The 20,572-nt window shown below is 34.9% G+C and overlaps 1 protein-coding gene across 1 annotated transcript in view; it reads right to left on the bottom strand.

The window, feature by feature from the left end:
* Nucleotides 1-19,167, bottom strand: part of LOC114336885 (glutamate receptor 1) — a 726,710-nt gene extending 707,543 nt beyond the window's left edge. The window contains exon 1 of the mRNA XM_050656939.1: nucleotides 19,072-19,167. Coding sequence (XP_050512896.1) covers nucleotides 19,072-19,156 — 85 coding nt within the window. The 5' untranslated portion in view covers nucleotides 19,157-19,167. The remainder of the gene's footprint in view (nucleotides 1-19,071) is intronic.
* Nucleotides 19,168-20,572: the final 1,405 nt, after the last annotated feature.

A 20,572-nucleotide genomic window follows, 5' to 3' on the forward strand; every position in this document is an offset into this window, starting at 1 on the left:
TATTTTATTTTTTAATCAAACGTAAATCGCGTTCAAAAATTGCAATTACTCGATTGTTTGAAAGTTCCACCGCGTTTATCTCGAAAACTATGCATCTTACGAAAAAACTTGGAAGAACATTTTTTGCTTAGAATTACCCAATAAATACAAAAAAATGTTTTATTTTGCGAAAAATCGATTTTATTTAATTCCTCAAGTTCTTTGTTTATAACAATCTTATCGACATACGGATCAACTTTTACCCAAAAAATTCGTGTTCTACGGGTCAAAATACATAAAAAAAAACTTAGGTAAGTCCATCTAAATAAAGGAGCCCGTAGCACCCCGTCCTGGCCACAGCACTAATTGGTTTATAAGCCAAAAAATTGTTTATAACTTTAAAACATTGCTGAGGCTGCTTAAATAATCCGATTTCAATTCTGTAAAGTGCGTTAGATAGGTGGAGTACTTCTTTATATATAAAAAATTTACCAATCTTTGTAGGTTCTAGTTTTTGTTGTGCAAGATTTTAAAAATTTTAATTTAAAAAAAAAAGTTTAGATTGCAAAATTATTATGCAAAATCTAGTAGGTAAGTCAATTTTAATGAAATTTGGTGTACGGTTTTAGCACATTACAAAAATTTTCTAAGCTAATTAGGAAGGTTAAAAGTGTAACCTAAGTGATGGAAAATCATTGAATAAAGACAGGCTTGTTTTGCCCCCTTATTTTATATTTATTGCTATTTTGAAGCAAGGGTGATAAATTAAGACATTTACAATCGCATCTGATAGAAAATTTAATTGTCTTTGTTTTATTCCTATAGGACTTTGTTCTAAAATGATTAGTTTTTAAGTTATAAGCAAAGAAACAGAAAAAAAAACAAAATTTTTAAATATGTATTTTATTTTATTTATTAATGTTCCTGGCATATTTGAGAAGGAGCATAAATCAATTATTATTAACGAAGTTATCACCTAACTTCATCCGCAAAAATCTGAATGCCACCTCTCACATCCACCTAGAAACAGATCCTTACTAGTCTATAAGTCAAATATTAAAGATATTTTAAACTCGTCCGATCAACTTCGTAACCTAATTAGATTCTTGAAAGACATTCAATTATTTAACACAATAGGATCTTTTGTCTTTATAATCTCTATCTGTTATTCAAAATTCAGTAATTAATAATTAATCATTATAATTAATAATTAATAGTTGTTGTAATAATTAGTTGTACGTCTCTATAGTATCCCATGATTGTATATCCATTTTTTTCTTCATACTTTTTAACTAATGTTATTTAAGATTAAGAAATTAACTGTTATAATAATTAGTTTTAAATCCTTATTGTAATTAATTATTGTATAACCAATATTGTTTGTGTCAATGGCCATTGCAGACGAGACACATAAATTTAAATAAAAAAAAAATCAAACTGTATCAAAGTTACTCTTTTGTGGCGCACTTTACTTCAAATTGAGCAAATATTATGGAAAAATATTTGAAAATAAAACTGGAATTTTGTTTTGCATTAAAATAAAAATACATTTTCGCACCACGTAATATTCATATCAGATCTTTTGTAGCTGGAATATTGTATGCGCCACTCATTTTTACGGTGTTTAGCGGTTTTTTATTCTTGTATTTATTTACTGTAGATGTTATTAGAAAACCTATAGGTTTCCCAAAATTGGAAAACCACGTTCATGAAAAATGTATATAGGGTGAGGCAGATAAAGGGCCTATTAGACATATCTCGAGAACTAAAGGCAACAGAATCATGAAAATTGGAATGAAGGGGTTTTGAAGAGTGATCTATTTAATGAAAATATTTTCATATATTTTCTACCCCGGTTATACCGGAAGTTGCTCATAACTTCGTTTTTTTAAATGTGACACCCTATATATTTTTACATTTTTGGATTTTCCTCGATGTGTCCTTTCTTAATATATGAGGTTTTATATTATTATACATGGTAGTTTAAAAGATAATTACGTGTATTTATTAATTTCGTAGCAGATTTCACACCCTGTAGAATTATAGTACTTTGACATCAAAAACTCTATTTAAGTTCATATGATTTTTAATATAGTCTACTATTGTCAGAATTTATTAGTATAGCTAATTGTTGAATTTTATTATACAGGGTTGGTCAAAACACGGAATGAATATTTTCTGAGTTTTCTTAAATAGAACATTATCCTGTATTTTAGTATTGTAATGAAATGATATTTTATGGTACTTTTTCATTTTATAAGCATTCCCTACACCTAACTGTTTTAATTTGTGAGTTATTGGTGATTCAAGCCAAACATTAATTGGAACAAAAAATACGTGAAATTTTATTAGGTTGGTCTTGAAAATAATCAGTCACAAATAATTTTTCGGAAATAAATACATATATATCTAGATTGATCGTTAAAATTCCCGATAATGGTTGAGCTGTCAAAATACTTACGTAGTTAAAATTCTTGGTGCGATTAACAATTAAGCACAAATTAAAGCAGTTAGGTATAGGGAATGCTTAAGAAATAAAAAAGTACCATAAAATATCATTTCAATACAATACTAAAATACAGGGTGTTCTATTTAAGAAAACTCAGAAAATACTCATTCCGAGTTTCGACCAACCCTGTATAATAAAATTCAACAATTAGCTATACTAATAATTTCTGACAATAGTAGACTATATTAAAAATCATTTGAACGTAAATAAAGTTTTTGATGTCATATTACTTTAATTCTACAGGGTGTGAAAATTGCTACGAAATTAATAAAATAACGTAATTACCTTTTAAACTACCCTGCATAACAATACAAAACATCATATTTTAAGAAATAAGACTTCAAGTAGAATCCAAAAATGTAAAAATATATAGGGTGTCCTATTTAAAAAAACGAAGTTATAGGCAACTTCCGGTATAACCGGAAGTAGCAAATAGATGAGAATATTTTCATTAAATAGATCACTCTTCAAAACCCCTTCGTGCCAATTTTCATGAGTCTGTTACCTTTAGTTCTCGAGATATTTCTAATAGGCCCTTTATCTCCCTCACCCTGTATATATCTATCAGTATTCAAAATGCAATAAATGAAATAAAAGAGAAGTATAGAAACGTCCATTTTAATATTAGTCATTTAGTAAACAAGTAAACATCAAGTAAACAAAACAATAACAATTCAATTTACTAACATTACATAAATCGTCAATATAATTAAATTAATAATAATAATAATAATAATAAAGTAAAACCCATTGAGAATGGAGATAAATAATTTATGTTTAGGATCGCTGCCTGGGGATCGCCAGGGCACGTCTGGAGCCGGCGCTGGACGTGACAGCATGCGGGACGTCGGTGGCAGGGTGTTGAGGAGGCGGGCCCCTGTCATACAATCAGCTACAGCCCAACCACAACCACAACCACAAGCGAGCCAAACAACAACAAGAGCTCCACCCGCCGAAGGTGCTGCGCTGGATCATCAGCCGGCGCTCACTCAAGCGGGACGACCGAGGCAGCGCATGAAATGGACTGTGTCCATTAATGAAAACATTTTGCGCTTCTATTACAAGGTGACAAACCTCGGTCAAGAAACAATCGGCTACCGACAACAGCTGTATGCCGAATTTTGCAGGACGTACCCAGATATTCAAGTATCGGAGCAAAGAGTATCAGATCAATACCGGGTAATCATAAGGAACAACCTTATCCCAGAGACTAGACGCAATTCGATCAAAAGCGAAGTCGAACGGGAGATTAATAACCAAGAACAAGTTTTAGATCAAGTCCCTAATGAAATCCTCGATGAGCAGACTCCTGAGATTCCCATGCCAGAAACTCAACCTGATAATACACAGCAGGAAAACAACGAGTTACGCGATAGTCTAGCAAACGAAATGGCTCGTGCCGTACAAGAGTTTAATGGAACAAACCCACTTAGCAGACCACCGCTACCACGAATAAACTCTTGTAAGAAACTAGGTGCGCTGTTACAAATTGTGAACACTGAAGTCCTACCCAACTATGTCGTAGGAGCTCACACGTTGGAATATTTGCATATGCTAATCTACTGTGCAGCAACATCAATTGCTAATGTAATGGGCGTTAAGATCAGAACACGACGGGTTACTAATAACGAAAGAACTGGTAACAGAATTGCACCCTGGGAAAAAAGACTGATCGGAAAGATCGAATTATTACGTAAGGATATTGGTATAGTCACAGAATAATACGAGGTGTAACAAGTAGAAAAGTCATCAGAAGAGCTGAAGATATAATGCTGACTACCGCAAGACACTCAAGATATGATCCAGAAAACAACACAGCCCATCAGTGTCTGGACACATTAAAACAAAAGCTCTCCGTTTATTCAGGACGACTAAGGAGGTACAAAGTTAGTAACAACCGCAAAAGCGACAATGCTCTTTTTGAAAGTTCTGAAAAGGCGTTCTATCGAAAACTCAATTCCACTGTAGAACGTGTCGATAAGACTTACCCAAGCCAAGAAGAAATTCATGAGTTTTGGGGAAGTCAACTTTCCACGCCAGCTGCTCTTAACAACAATGCTGAATGGATAGAAGAAACGACACAAAACTGCCAACACTACATTACCACCCTTTACGAACCCTTCACTACTGAAGAAGTCTCAAATACCATCAAAGAGCTTCACAACTGGAAATCTCCTGGACCAGACGGAGTTCAAAACTTTTGGCTCAAGAAGCTTTGGAGTGTTCATGAATGCTTATCAGCACTAATTAATCATGTTATTTCTAATCCGCAGGATATACCATCATTCCTAACTCAGGGAACCACTTATTTAATTCCGAAGTATCAAAATAACACCCAAGATCCAGCCAAATACCGCCCAATTACTTGTCTTCCAACTTTGTACAAATTGGTCACATCCTGTGTAGCCCGGCCTATCTACCAACACTGTGCTCTGAACAATATCATAGAGCCTCAACAGAAAGGATGCGCTAAGGGTTCCATGGGTTGCAAAGAACAACTCATCATCGACTCAGTCATTTCTAACCAGGCATATTCCAAAAAGAGGAATCTTTTTACTGCCTTCATTGATTACAAGAAGGCCTTTGATTCAGTGCCGCATGAATGGCTTACAGATATATTGAGAATATCTAAAGTCGATGATAATATAGTGACCTTTTTAGAGCATATAATTACGGAGTGGAAGACTAGAATTCACCTTCAAATACCTGGTGAAAATAACGTCGAAACTGAAAATATCGCAATAAGCCGGGGCCTGTTTCAAGGAGATTCGTTGAGTCCACTGTGGTTCTGTCTAGCTATGAACCCATTATCTCAGCTATTGAACTCCACAGACGTAGGTTTTAGCATCAAAAATAACAACAATGTGGTGGCGAAGCTTAATCATTTATTGTATATGGATGATTTGAAATTAATGGCTTCCACTCGAAACCAACTCGATGAGATGCTAAAAACTGTAGAAACTTTTTCTAATGATATTAGCATGCACTTCGGACTAGAAAAGTGCCGTATTTTAAATATAGTCAGAGGAAAAGTACAGCCCGGAGGATTCGATATGCAAAATGGCCAGAACATCGAGGCCATGGGTGAAAACGATTTGTATAAATATCTTGGAGTAAAGCAAGCGCGGAGAATTGACCCTAAACAAATGAAAACAGAGATAACTACTGAGTTTATACGAAGAGTAAAACAGCTGCTTCGCTCACACCTTAATAGTAGAAATTTGTTTAAGGCACTAAACACCTACGCATGTTCCGCGCTTAGCTATTCATTTGGCATTGTTAACCCGCCGTTACACGCGTCTTCTATTGTGACGTGGTTGCACGCGTATGAGCGTCGCCCTCACCTACATAAGTTCGACTTATTTCGAGGAAGAATGAATGTCAACATGTATAATTATAAAATGGGTTGTACTCACATATTATAGAAAGTCTCGTAAACCAATTTTTTTTTATTAATTTAACAAAACAAAAGTAAAAATAATATACATAGATCAAAAGCAAGTTTTCTTAATTTTCAATTTCAGCAAGCCACTGACAAAATTAACGTTTTTACGCGAATTCATTTTACTAAAAATACAAATTAAAATTAACAACTGTTCTGAAGCTATTTCTTTGTGGCATTTATGTAATTAACTATTAATATTTTGTATTTTGATAACGACGTCCGAGGTGGAATTCGAAACGTCAATAAAATCAATTTTTCAAGTTAAATTGTGGCTTATTTCCCAATTAGAATAGGTAAATTTAAAAATGGGTTCTTAACCAGTGGCGCACCTAGAATTCTCCTCTGGGGGGGGGGGGGAGGGGGGTTAGCTTGGGCACCGAAAGTTTTTTGTATTATTTGTGAAAGACAAGTTACATTTTCCTATTTTCTTTTATATATATATTTCTATATGATCTGGGTGTGATTTTAACCCCCAAACCCCCCGCTCGGTGTGCCACTGTTCCTAACCTAATCCAAACAATAATATTTTAATTAAACCTACCTAAATAGTAAATAAAAACCTAAAAGTTTCTTTGAGATAACAGAAACGTGATTTCACCGTGATTGCACGCGCAGTGAGGAATTCCCTCACTTGAAGAGGGATGTCTCTTCTTTCAACTATCACACAGCACACTGACCGCCTGAAATAGTCTATAACTTTTTCGTACCCTCTCATGAACCATGCTAAAGGCATTCCTGGGTGCTTAAGGTTATCGTATTAGTTTACACAATTTCATGGGTTATAAACAAATATGGTGAGGGATTCCCTCATAGCGCGTGTAATGGCGGGTTAAGTGGACAAAAACGGACATAGAAAATCTTCAGCGAAAAGTAAGAACTCACCTCACAAAGGCACAAAAACACCATCCAAAAAGTGCAGTAGAAAGAACGACATTACCACGGAATTTAGGAGGAAGAGGACTTATGGATATAGGTGAGCAATTAGACAAACAAATTGCTAATTTAAGATCTTATTTTAAGATGCAGGCTGAAACATCCACTCTACATCGCGCTATCTGCGCAGTAGATGACACAACACCGATAAAATGAGGGAAGCAGAACTTCGCATAAACCACCTTACTAAGGACGAAAAAGTGCGCGCCTGGATGGGTAAACCTCTGCACGGGCGACATCCCAATGAGGTCAGCCAAGATTATGTCGACAATATAGCGTCGAACTACTGGTTGACATCAGGAAAGATGTTCCCTGAAACGGAGGGTTCATTACTGGCCATTCAGGATCAGGTTATACCAACCAGAAATTACCTGAAATATATCATCAAAGACCCTCATGTTCAAAACGACAGATGCCGATATAGATGTCAAGCCCAAGAAACCATCCAACATCTTACAGGGGGCTGCCAGGCATTTGCTGCAACTGAGTATAAGGAACGGCATGACGCAGTGGGAAAAATCCTTCATCAGGAGATAGCTATCAAGCTGGGACTTCTCCAAACCGACCATCTCCCATATTATCAATATGTCCCTGAGAGTATGCTTGAGGATGGCAACTACAAGCTATACTGGGACCGCACTGTGCTCACAGACCAAACAGTGGCGCATAATAGACCAGATCTCGTATTAGTCAATAAATTAACGAGACAAAGAACCCTCATTGATGTGGCGATTCCTAACAACAATAATCTACGTACTAAATTTACTGAAAAGATCGCCAAGTACAGAGATCTGGAAATTCAAATACGGAGACAATGGAGAATGCAAAGTACCCAGACGATACCGATTATTATGTCTACTACTGGAGTCATTCCGAAGACCCTCCTCGAAAGCATAAAAAAGCTGGGTCTTAATGAACATCTTTATAAGACCATGCAGAAAGCAGTACTACTCGCAACGGCCAGATGTGTACGAAAATTTTTGGGAGATACACCTGCATACCAAGTCACCTAGGGCTCGATAACACGGAAAGAGTCCCACCAGAGCTCAATCCTTTTGATACCGTAGGTATCTGGGATGAGTCAATTTTCCCCTTAGATGGAGTGTGAGCCGTATGGCTAAATCTGGATAAGTAAAACAAAAATAATAAATTGCAAGTTGCATAGTCTACCTAGTAACTAATAAGTTTAAAAGTTAAGCTGCTGCATATGACATCCAAATTACACTCACCGGCACAAAAAACGGGCACCCTAAAAAATGGGCCATTTTAATGACTTGTATTTCCTAAACCTTGATATCCGATTTAAGTAATTTTTTTAATATGTTATAGGCTTATTCTTTAACAATATCGCTGTAATAATATTGTTGCTAGACAGGTACATTGTCATTGTATACAGGGTGTACGAAGCAAACTGTGTTTTTTTCTCAAACTTTGGAACACCCTGTGGAATGTTCCAGCTTTTATAAAATACTGAAATTAAAACCCAACTATAGCCTCAGGTTTTCTTAACATTCTGTTTTTTAATTGGTTCGCTTATGTTGGATAATAATTAAGTTATTCACTTTAACAACTACCCCTGTTTTTCGTCAATACTGGGTGTTTTTAAATAAGTACGGCAAACTTTAAGGCGTAATTTTGCATGATAAAATTATGACAGTTTGCTTTATTAACATATGCCCGCAAATGCTTTGTTTCCGAGATAGGGGGTATTGAAATTGATCTTACAAACTGTTGATTATTTATTGCTCTAAAACGGTTTATGATATGCAAACAAAATTTGGTAAATTTTAAGGGGTGGTTATTGCGCATTTTTTGGCATACAACTATGAATTTTATATTCACCATTGGCGTGCATACGGGTATAAACATTTTAGGTATATCCCGTATGCACGCCAATGGTGAATCTAAAATTTTTAATTGTATGCCAAAAATGCGCAATGACTACCTCTTAAAATCTAGCAAATTTCATTTGCATAATATCACAAACCGTTTTAGAGGATTAAATAAATCGTCAGTTTGTAAGAACAATTTCAACACCGCCTATATCGGAAACGAAGCATTTGCGTGCATACGTTTATAAAGCAAACTGTCATTATTTTATCATGCAGAATTACCCCTTAAAGTTTGCCGTACTTATTTAACAACACCCTGTACTGACGAAAAACAGGGGTAGTTGTTAAAGTGCCTAACTTTTTTATTATCCAACATAAGCGAATGAATCAAAGAACAGACTGTTAAGAAAACCTAAGGCTATAGTTGGGTTTTAATTTCAGTATTTTATAAAAGCTAGAACATTCCACAGGGTGTTCCAAAATTTGAGAAGAAAACACAGTTTGATTCGTACACCCTGTATATAATGATAATGTACCCGTCTAGCAACAATATTATCCCAGCGATATTGATAAAGAATAAGGCTATAACATATTAAGAAAATTACTTAAATCGGATATCAGGTTTAAGAAATACAAGTCATTAAAATGACCCATTTTTTGGGGTGACCGTTTTTTGTGCCGGTGAGTGTAGATTTAAGCAAAAAATAAAAATACTACTAGTGCAAAGGGTACTGTAATTTCTTAGTTATTTGTTAAGAAAATATTCTGCTGGATAATATGGTCTTTCAGATAGGTAGGCTTTTGTCGTTTTACGGAATTTGGGGAAAGATGCTGCAGATTTAAGTTATAGAGGGAGATGGTTGTAAAGCTTTTTTGATGAATATATATTTCTTTACTAACTCAGAGGACGGGGTCGGTAAATAGACGCCGAAGGTAGAATTTCTCGTGAAGTAGTCATAATTAGGTCTTGGTGGAAAGACATGTAGGTGTTTAAGAATTAACCTTCGGATGACCAAGCGGGGGAAATTGTGACCCCAGCGTATATTTTTTTTTTAATAAATTTAAAAGTATTTTTAATTTTTAACTCATTATGTTTTTATTTGACTTTAATATCATTCCAGATATCCTCATATTTTGAAATAAAATAAATTCCCTATATTTTACGAATAAAAAATATATTCTGAAGTTGATGTTTAGTAAAATAGCGTCTATTATGTGTAATTACAAGTAGTTTTACGCTAATGACGTCGACTTTGCAAAGTAACAAGACATTTACTTAACATACACACTACACATGACACTAATACTCATGTTGTGACTGGCTGAATGACATAAAGTCCATGCCAAACAAAAAATTTAAAATTAAAAAAAAAACTTAATTTTTTTGTTAATTGTCATTTTTGACATTTTTGACTTAGGGTCATTTTCCCCCCCTTGGTCATCCGTGTAACAAAAAAAGGTTGGTCATCGGAAGGTTAAGCAACCAGTTTCTAAAATATACAAAGATGGAAAGGTTAAAATTCGATGATCTTTAAAGTAACTTCTGCAATGTGTTGTTCTTATAAGACCAAACAGTAATAACATCGAATTGGGCGGCTGTACCAGAGCCCGAAAAAGGAAGACCATATCGGAGATACGACTCGAACAAAGAAAAATATGTTATTTTGGAAGATGCTAAATTGAATTCATTTGAAACAGATCTTATAGCATAGCAAGCTAAAGATAGTTTCTTTCTTAAGAAATCGATACGAAGGGACCATTTAAGGTTGCTGTCTAAAAAAATACCAAGAAATTTTACAGAATCAACGGTACTGATCTGGCACTTATTAAGAGGTAAGGGCTGAAGAGCTCCTTTATAAGATAATGCTACTGTTATCTGCGTTAAACGAGAGTAAATTATAGTAAATTGTAGGTAGATCGGAAGTTATAGTAGCATGAAAACTTGCAATATTTGAGTTGCTCCAAGTGATACTAGTATCATCAGCAAAAAAAGGTTTTTCCATTAATTTTTAAAATAGTGATGTCATTAATAAAGATAAGGAAAAGTAAAGGACTCAATACTGAAACTTGTTTTACCCTAGTAAAATGTTTTTGAGACATTTGCTCTAACTAGTTTTTGATATTGACTCTAACTCATTTGACGTAATTTGCTCTAACTAGTTTTTTCCTATCATCCAAGTAAGATTGGAACCAATTTAAAGAAATACCTCGACTTCAGTAGAAATTTAGTTTTGTTTATCAAAATGTTGTGATTTACACAATCAAAAGCTTTGGCGTAGTCACAAAAAATGGTGTCAGCGTGAAGATTATTGCTCAGTGCTTGATAAACCTCATGTAGTACAGGAAACATGGCATCAGTGGTGCATTTGTTATTTAAAAAGCCGAACTGATTTTGTGATAAAATGTTATTTTCAACGAGAAAGGACATAAGTCGGGCTTTTATGAGTTTCCCAATAATTTTGAAGAGTACCGGTAGTAGTGCAATATAGGTCTATAATTGCAGGTATTTACATATTAGATATTTCACCACCCTTATGAAGAGGAAAAATGATGGCTGTCTTTAGGCACTCCGGAAATTTACCTTTCTCAAAAGAATCATTAATTAGTGAGATGAGAACTTTCAGCACATTTTCTGTGAGATTTAAAAAAATTTATCGATAGACCATCACTACTACAGGAAAATTTGCTTTTGATACTATTGATTATTTGGATCAGTTCAGATTTATCCACTGGTTTTATAAAGAATAAATTCGAGATCATTCTTGAATTAGGGAGAAAGAAAATGAGATCTTGTGGCAAAATATTTTATGTAATATTTTTACTTACATTAAAAGTACTCATTTAGATTTTTAGTGTTAAAGAGGTGGGCAGGAGCGTCCAGCACCTTACAAACAGAACAGTTCACCGAAACAGATTTACCTATCCTATTTGTGTAAGTGCCAAAGCTACCATGCACCATCAGAAACTGCGTCAGGGAGAAGTCCAGTTTCCTGAACTTACATTCCAACCGAGGCCTCAGATCGGGAACAAGCTCCTTCGTCCACCTTGCCTTTCCGCTATCACTCGCCCATTCTCTCTACCACTCCTCTATCGATCTCTCTCGATCTTCCTCATCTATATTTCCATCCATCCTCCTCGCATACACTCTCGCTCGCTCTTTACACAATAAGACGATCGGTATCACCGCTCCAATAACATAAAGAGCCTCGTTTGATGCCTCCTATAGGCACTAGGTACCCTGAGGAGCATTAGCCTTTGCGAAGTCTCCAACAGCTTGGCGTACTTCGCTGTATTCAGCACGCTGCACCACACGGGAGCAGCGTATGTCACCACCGACTGGAAAACTCCATTTAAAACCCTTCTTTTGGTACTACCCGGCCTCCAATTTTCGGCATTAGGCGTACCAATACCTCCAGACTTCGGTTCACCTTCACCACCGTCTTTTGGACATGTACTCCGAATCTCAGTCCTTCCGACAGCCAGACTCCGAGGTACCTAACCGATTTAACTGGTAGAACCTCCACCCCTTCCACTATCAAACAAAGAGATGATTTGTCTCAGCTTCCTTTGAGAACTACCACCTCAGTTTTTTGGGGTGCTAGTTGTAGTCCGTTCTCTCTGATCCACCTACTAATACGACGCAGGGCTTTGTTAGCCGCATTAACCATGTCCGTTTTCTGGCTCGCCTTCGCAACCAGTGCGAGATCATCGGCATAAGCTACAAGAGTGCAACCCCTTGGCATCTGTAACCTCAGCACCTCATCGTACAGGACATTCCAGAGGGTGGAACCCGGTACCAAACCCTGCGGAACACCCTGCGACAACCTGATGCTAGTATCCTTTTCCGTTATGAACCTGTCAGTAAAGTACCTGTCAACCACGTTGACCAGGTACTCACTGACGCCCAAATATCTCAGCCTGGACATGATTTTTTCCCATGATGCCGTATTAAAGGCATTCTAGACATGTAGCAAGATAAGAGCCACCCATTTCTTTGTATCCTGCGTGACTAAGCAGGTCACTTGTGATACCGCATCTATGGTGGACCTATTGGTCTTAAACTCATATTGACGATCGCTTAATGCATGTTTGTCTTCCAGCTCTCGCTCAAGGCGACCTTTTACAAGCTATTTATATAATTTAGCTACCGAGCTAAGAAGGCAAATTGGCCGAAAACGCACCTCTTCGTCGTCCTGTCTACCTTTCGGGATAAGGAAAACCTTAGCCTCTTTCAACCGAGTTGGAAACTGCTGTTGTTCTAGCAGTTCGTTTATCAGTCTCAGGAAAACCTGCGGGTATCTTTGTGCGGCGAGCCTTACCGTTTCCGGCATGACTCCGTCTATGCCAGGTGCCTTTCGGATCTTTATCCGTCCAACGGCCTCGCGGAGTTCCAACTCAGTAAAGGATTCCGCATCTAAGAAATCGGTAACCCTGTCACGTCTATCCTCCACCTGAGGAAAGAGCTCCCGTAGTAAACGAAATTTCTCTTCCTCAGGCAGGGGGTAGGGTGTCTTTTTTCCCCTTTAGTTCGCTACACACAATCTTGAAACCCTGGCCCCACATATCTCTTTCGAGGTCCTGAAGCAGGTTACTCCACCTTTCTCTTTTCGTTCGTCTAATGTCATTTCTGTACTCATTCTGAATTCACTTCAATTCATTCATTCTCTCTTTCAAATCTGCTGCTTGCACTCTTCTTAACCTCTTGCACTCCCTTCTAACTCTCATACAATTTGTCCTCAGATATTCAAGCCGGTCATTCCACCAGTATGGTTGTTTCCTTTCATACCTCCCATTTGATCTCACACAAGCCAATTCTTGTGCCGCACTCAGCCCCTTGATCAATTCACTCACATCCTCGCATTCCGGACAAATCAAGCCAAACGCATCCACAAAATCCTCCTCATTTAAACATCTCTTTAGATCGATATCTCCATCTTTTCGTTTTTTCCGTTTGCTCTATAGTTCAAAACTTACATACTTATGTAAGCTGAGCGATTCTTCTTGCAGAACAGTCCAGCCTACGACCCTGTTAAGAAGTGGCGTTGAAACCAGCGAGATATCTAGAAAAGATTCACTGTTACCTCTCACGAACGTGAGTGCCTTACAGTCATTTAGCACGGTAATTCACACGGCGTAAATCCATTCTGTTAGGTATTTCCCTCTCCAATCTTGCACTCGTGGATTCCATGGACGATCCTTTGCATTCAGGTCACCGGGGCTATGACGACCGGTACGCTCTCCGCCCTAGCCTCGTGCATAATCGAGTCAATGTACTGTTCATATAATCCAAACGGGACGTTAGGTGAAATATAGCAATTGTACACCACCAGGTCTCCAACGTATACCTTAACATAGCCAATCTTAACAGAGTGTTTGGTGATGCCCACTTCTCGGTTCACCACGTATACGGCCACGTCAGATCTCCTATCTTTAATGATTCCCTGTCGAGAGACCAAATTTCGGATACTTTCAGTAGTCTAGGGTTCGTGATGTTTTGGCTTAATTATAATTAAAGTAAATGCTTTATTGAAGATGCAGACAAGCTTATCTAAAAAATCACTGAAGTTATTATCCGCGTCCATAGAAGGAAAGCGCCACTTAGAGGTTAAGCATAAATTTTGTAAATTATGAAAGTTCCGGGTGGAAAAAATCCTGCCTAAACGTCGGATTTTTGAGGAGGGTTTGCTGAAGATATTAAACTTCGTATAGACTGCTTCATCATCAGATAGCCCAGCATTAATAATTGTAGAGCGGACATCAATTGGTGAGAAATCTGAGACACTATAATCAATTATGATAGATGAAGTTTTTGTAATCCTTGTAGGAGAATCAACGTGCATTGTTAGACCATACGATTCAAATATGTTGACCAAGGATATTTGTGTAGCACAAGTAGCAGCATAATCAATGTTGAAGTCCCCGCATAAAATTTTCATGCTTTTATGGGGCATGTCATCTAGCAAATTTAGCAGGTTCTGAAAAAATAGTTCCACGGAAAAGTCAGGTGATCTCTAAATGCAAATAATATAAAGATTAAGATTCTTATTGTAAAGTAAGGAAAACTCAGAAAAGGGTTTACTGAACAGAAAGTCATATTTTGTTACCAAAACAAATCATTACTTGTAATGATTCATTAAAATCGTTTAATTTTCTTTTGATGATAACTCCAAAAATACTCAATATACGTAAAAAAACTACAAAAAACCAAATTTTAGCTTTTTCTGACAAATATTTTACTTTTGTCATTATTTTGCGTAGGATAATAAATAACCGAGATACAAACATTTAAAGCCTACATGTTACTGCGGAAACCATGTAACCGGGCAATTTAACATTTTATATTTAAAAAACAAGAGATGTAAAACATTAAATGTAATACTAATGAGGGTGTTTTGCTGAGAATGCAAAAAGAAAAAGAGCTGTTAATCAAAATAAAAACAGCCAAAATCGAATACCTCGGTCACATCATGAGGAACAGTGAAAGATATGGACTGCTGCAACTGGTCTTACAGGGAAAAGTAGAGGGAAAGCGAGGACCAGGAAGGCGAAGGATTTCGTGGCTGAAAAATCTACGTACGTGGTTCAACACAACCACTACAAATCTTGTAGTGGTTGCAGCAGTGTGCAAAGTACAGATTGCCATGATGGTCGCCAACATCCGAAACGGATAGGCACTACAAGAAGAAGAAGAAGAAATGTAATACGATTTTATAGCCCTTGATATTTTCTTTCAAGTAGCTTTTGGATTAACCTGATATTATAAAAAAATTAGCAGAGTTTATCTAAAAAATAATAACATTTTATTGAAAAATTTTTGGAGCATAAATTTTGAAGAATTTGTGGAGCATGTATTATTTTAATTCTATTAACTTCTTCTGGAACTCCTGTAATAGGTATTTCTGAGTACATTAACAAGTGTTAAGTAGGTATATGTTATAAAATCGTTTTACCCTTATTTGAATTTTTAAACTTGATACTCTCCAAAAAAAAATATACATTCAATTATCTGTACCTCACTTTGAGTTAATACTAAAAAACTTTTTCAAGTAAGGACTTTATTTTATTTTTTATTAGCTTCAATTTTGGTAATAATAATTTTTTTGTGAAAATTTATAATTTCTGAGTTATTTATAACAAATATAAAACAGCTTGAATAATTTTTTACGATAAGTTAAAATTTTTAATCTTTAATAAATCAAAAAGTATCAATTTATTTTAATAACTCGATATAACAAATTTTGTTCAAAATTGTCTCTCTATCGATTTATGGGGCTATTTTTATTATGGGCCATTCCACGAACATACGCCTGTTTTGGATTACTTCGACAACGAATATTTTACTGTGCTAAATAAGAAGAACGAAAGTAAATTGCAAATTACATTGTTGCTTATTGGTATAATTATTAGCGCCATTTACTTCCGTACTTCTTATGTTGCACAGTAAAATATTCGTTGTCGAAGTAATCCAAAACAGGCGTATGTTCGTGGAATGGCCCATAAAATATAATTCACCCCGAGAAGGGGTGGCATCCACCCCAGGATAAAAGTGGAAATTGGCACCATCTCACTTTTGTTTCTTGAAGTATCGTCTAACTACTCACTAACTTTCATGAAAATCGATGGAGTTTCACCAAAATCGGGAGTAATAGAGAAGAAATGCGTGCGCATTTCACAGAATTTTTGATTTTTCCAGCAGAGCATAGAGAACAAAAGTGTGTTCGCTATGCTGCTTTTCCAGTCGCTAGTCTTAAGTGAAATATCGTGCAAAGAAGAAATGGAAAATAATGTATATGAGCACGAAGTTGATAATACGAGTACTAATGATTATTGTGGACTAACCCCACAAGAAGTGAAGGGGTTACAAAAATTAGGGTATACCGTTGACTTTTCCGATAGTGAAGAGGAGACATTTACCGATAGTGGGAGTGAATAAACAAGATGGAGAAAGTGATTAGTGAAACAGTGCTGAAGAAGAGGTTGATGAATATGTAAGCTTAGAGAATCGTGAAAACTTCAATGAAACGATCAGAATAATATTGAAAAATATTGTAGTGATATACAAATCCAGTGGGTAAAAGCTCAATTTGTCAATAAGTTAGACAAATTTGATGATAAGTGGACTAAAGAACATTATAAACTTAACGGAAGAACCAAAGGCGATAGATCCTTTTTTGAAATTTTTTTATTGAAGATACAGCCAGATTTATAATTAACTATCCTAATTTATTATACTATATTTAGTTGTGCTGCTCAAAAATGATAAAAATACAAATATCTTGATATTGTCAGTTCTTTACATCTCTTAACAACAATGCTTTTGTCCACAAACAAAAAACTTAAAGTGAAGTTTTCGCAATTATTTCCTTTCGAAAGCCTCATCTTTAAGGGGAGAGGCGTAAAATTTCGGGTTCGAATGCTTTTTAGATGCATTAATTTTTTCGAATCCTGAGGAAACTAATAAGTATTTTCGAAAAATTTAAACCCAAAATGAAAGATTACTTTATTACTGAGGGCCGAAAGGCCTTCTGAAAACTTCTATAATGTTTGTTTTAATAAGTTACAGAGGTGAAAATCAAGAGAAAATTTAGTGTGATTTTTAATTTTAAATATCTCATTCAAAAGAAACTTTTTATTTATTCTAAGTCACTTTCAGCCCTCAGTAATAATGAAGTCTTTCGTTCTGCTTTTAAGTTTCTCAAAAATATTTATTAGTCTTTTCAGGATTCGAAAAAAATTAACACGGGGTCTGTGGTAATATTTTCCAAATCGAGCATTCGTTATCTTTGTCATACAACGCACTCAGTCGAACACAATGTGGTGATAAGACAGTAACAAACACGGCTATTGATAGTGTATTTGATAAGTAATTGATTGAAGACGTGAAATTAATAAAAAGTTATTTATTGCTAATTATTTATGGATGATACAAACATAGAATACACTGGGATATATTTTGTGATCCAAGTATTTTTTTGTTAAAGGCGTTCAAAATTTTTGTTAAAGACGTTAAAGCTTTTCATAGTAAGATATATTATTAAAAAAATTACTTTATAACTTTTTCTCATTTCTTGATAATTAGTTTTTATTGTAGGGTATACAAATTATTGTAATCACTGAATACATAGTTAGTGAAAAAATAATCATATTAATTAATTAATAATTTAAGCGATTATACAAGTAACGGTTATCCAAGAACATTCAAAACTCATCTCTACGTCAATGATAACAATGTCATTGTTAACTAATGTTTAAATACATTTCCATACAAGTGAGAATTTTACTACATGTCATTTGCCGTGTCAAGAAAGAAAAAGTAGGGATAACCGTAAAATATTCACGACTACGCTCTTAATCAGAGTATGATATTGGTTAAGAGAAGACTTATTTTTAAACGTAATAGTGAAAAACCTTTTTTTAAGTTATTCAATATAAGATACGTATAAAACTTTCTTTAAATTAAAAAAATATATATTAAATTATTATTTTTTATTTATTTTGACCGATATATTGTGTCTCTTTCATCTACAATGCAAGCTAAAACCTGCGGTCTTTTTGGCACTGCAAGGGAAATAGAAGATATCATCCTGAATGGGTTAACAACGATAGAAAATAAAATAAACGGATTAGTGAAATTGCTTGGATTGCTTGGATTAGTGAAATTGAACGGATTAATGAAATTGTTGAAAGCTTGAAAGTTTACATTTTTTATTTACTTTTTTTAAGAAAAACTAAATAGAGTAATTAAAATATGACTAACTAAGGATAAAAAATAGAATTACAGAACATTGAAATATATAATATGTATTAGCTTGAACCTGAATATTGCGTATAGTAGCTTAGAAATAGGGCAACTCAAAATTTATTTTTGCTAACTACGTTAGGTTATGGTGAGGTTATGGCTTAAAGAAGATTTCTAGTCAAAACACAAAGTAGATAGTCACGCATATGAGGAAAAATATTAAATATCATCCCAAGAAACTTAAAACTGCAAATGCCTTTGTTTATTTCGTAAACGATAAGCAATAAAATATAGATTTGTTTACCTTATAGTGTATGCCATCAGTACTGAAGTAATTACTAGAATAATGTCAGGTATTTTAAAAATAACGCATGATATTTTTTTCTTTTAGTGATTTGAACAAAATTATTGTTTAATAAAATAGATTTTTTGTTTTAAAATTTGATCTAAACTAAAATTACGTAAATATAAGGACCAGGCTCCAGTATTGCCAAACGTTTATTTAAAAGAGGAGTATCACGTTATCCCAGTGTAACGTGACCTTAAGTTAATTCTAAATTACTATCGGTGTAATGAAATTGTATATTGTATTAAATGATAACGAGCAACTTAATCATACTCTGTTTACACTTACCCAGTGGTATTTTTTCGGCTGAAGCCCAAATTCCACTAAAAAACGTAAAAAATACAATTCCGAGGCACAAATTTGTGGTGCCCATGACGTGATAAAACTGCCGCAGCTTCTGGACCGAATCTCACAACAAAGAGACGCTGGGCGTTGCGGCGCTTGCGTTTTGCCCCTTTACGTCGTTCCACCTTAGATTAAATAAATTTATTACTTTTTTGTTTTCTTGCGTTTTATTCGTTGAGGCTCGATGAATTACAGAGAAAATCGAAAAATTAGGTTTTAGTAGTAGAGAAATGCAAGTTCTAACAACTATTAAATGGTACAAAATAAAATATATAACAAATTCAAGCGTTAGACTGTCTATTTAATATTTTTTTATTAATTATTATAGTAATCTAAATAAGCAATATCTTTAGTTATAAATAATCACAAAAAATAACTAATATGTAATAATTAGTGACAATTAAATAAAGGCTCAGTATGAAATAACTGTAAAAACCAAACAAAATAAGACAATAGGCTGCGAAAACAATTCAGCCAGAAAATCGAACATACGTCATTATGTTCTACAGTTAATTTGTTGTCAAATTAAGTAAATAACTCTAGTAAGTTAACTCTAATTAAGTAAATAACTAATAAAATTTTACGAGGTATCTCTCCAAATTCAAAAGTTCGTCAGTCGATGATTAAAATTTTTATTTTATATAATATGTACAGTTACGATCACTGAAGAGCAAGCAGTAGCGATCAACAGGTAGCAACAAACGCGTTCCAAGATTGCGGCTCTAATTTTGAATATTTTGTCGAGATATTTGGCACACATATTCGTAATATAATAAAGAATGGCAATACAGAGCCCAATTTCAGAAATATGTTAGTATGTGGAAATTACTCTATAACTAAATAAAATATTGAAAAAAGAAGCCTGTACCGCCATTAAGAAAGAAAAAAAATACACTTTCTTAAAATAAACTTTTTTATCCTGTGCCTAGATTTTGGGTCACATTGGAACTACTAAAAATCGATTTTTTTATAACAAGAAATCGAACGTCACTGACTATCAACATTTCGCGCCTATGTGTATAAAAATTATTTTTCTACGGCCGTGCCAAAAGAGCCACTTTCACGCACGCATTTCGTTTCCGAAAGTTGCACTTTCCCGCACGGCGTGCGTGAAAGTACATTTACCCGCACGGCGTGCGGGAAAGTAGAATACCTTGTAATATGGCATTATAATATATTATAATAGATGCAATAAACTAATATTTAGCTATTATTTACTAATTTATTTCAAATTTATCTTATTGTAGGAGGAGACAATACATTGGAGATTCTGACCAATAGAAAGCTACAGAAATACAAATTAAACTGATTATTTTTTAATGATTTTAGCTTCCAATCGTATAGTAAGATATTTGATCACGTGTTTAATTCTGTCCAATCAGATTAAAATTATACTGTATACTACTGTAGAAAATTACGGTGAGAATTTTTTTGTGGATTGTTT

The sequence above is a fragment of the Diabrotica virgifera genome, chromosome 7 (assembly GCF_917563875.1).
Source record: "Diabrotica virgifera virgifera chromosome 7, PGI_DIABVI_V3a".
NCBI lineage: Eukaryota > Metazoa > Arthropoda > Insecta > Coleoptera > Chrysomelidae > Diabrotica > Diabrotica virgifera.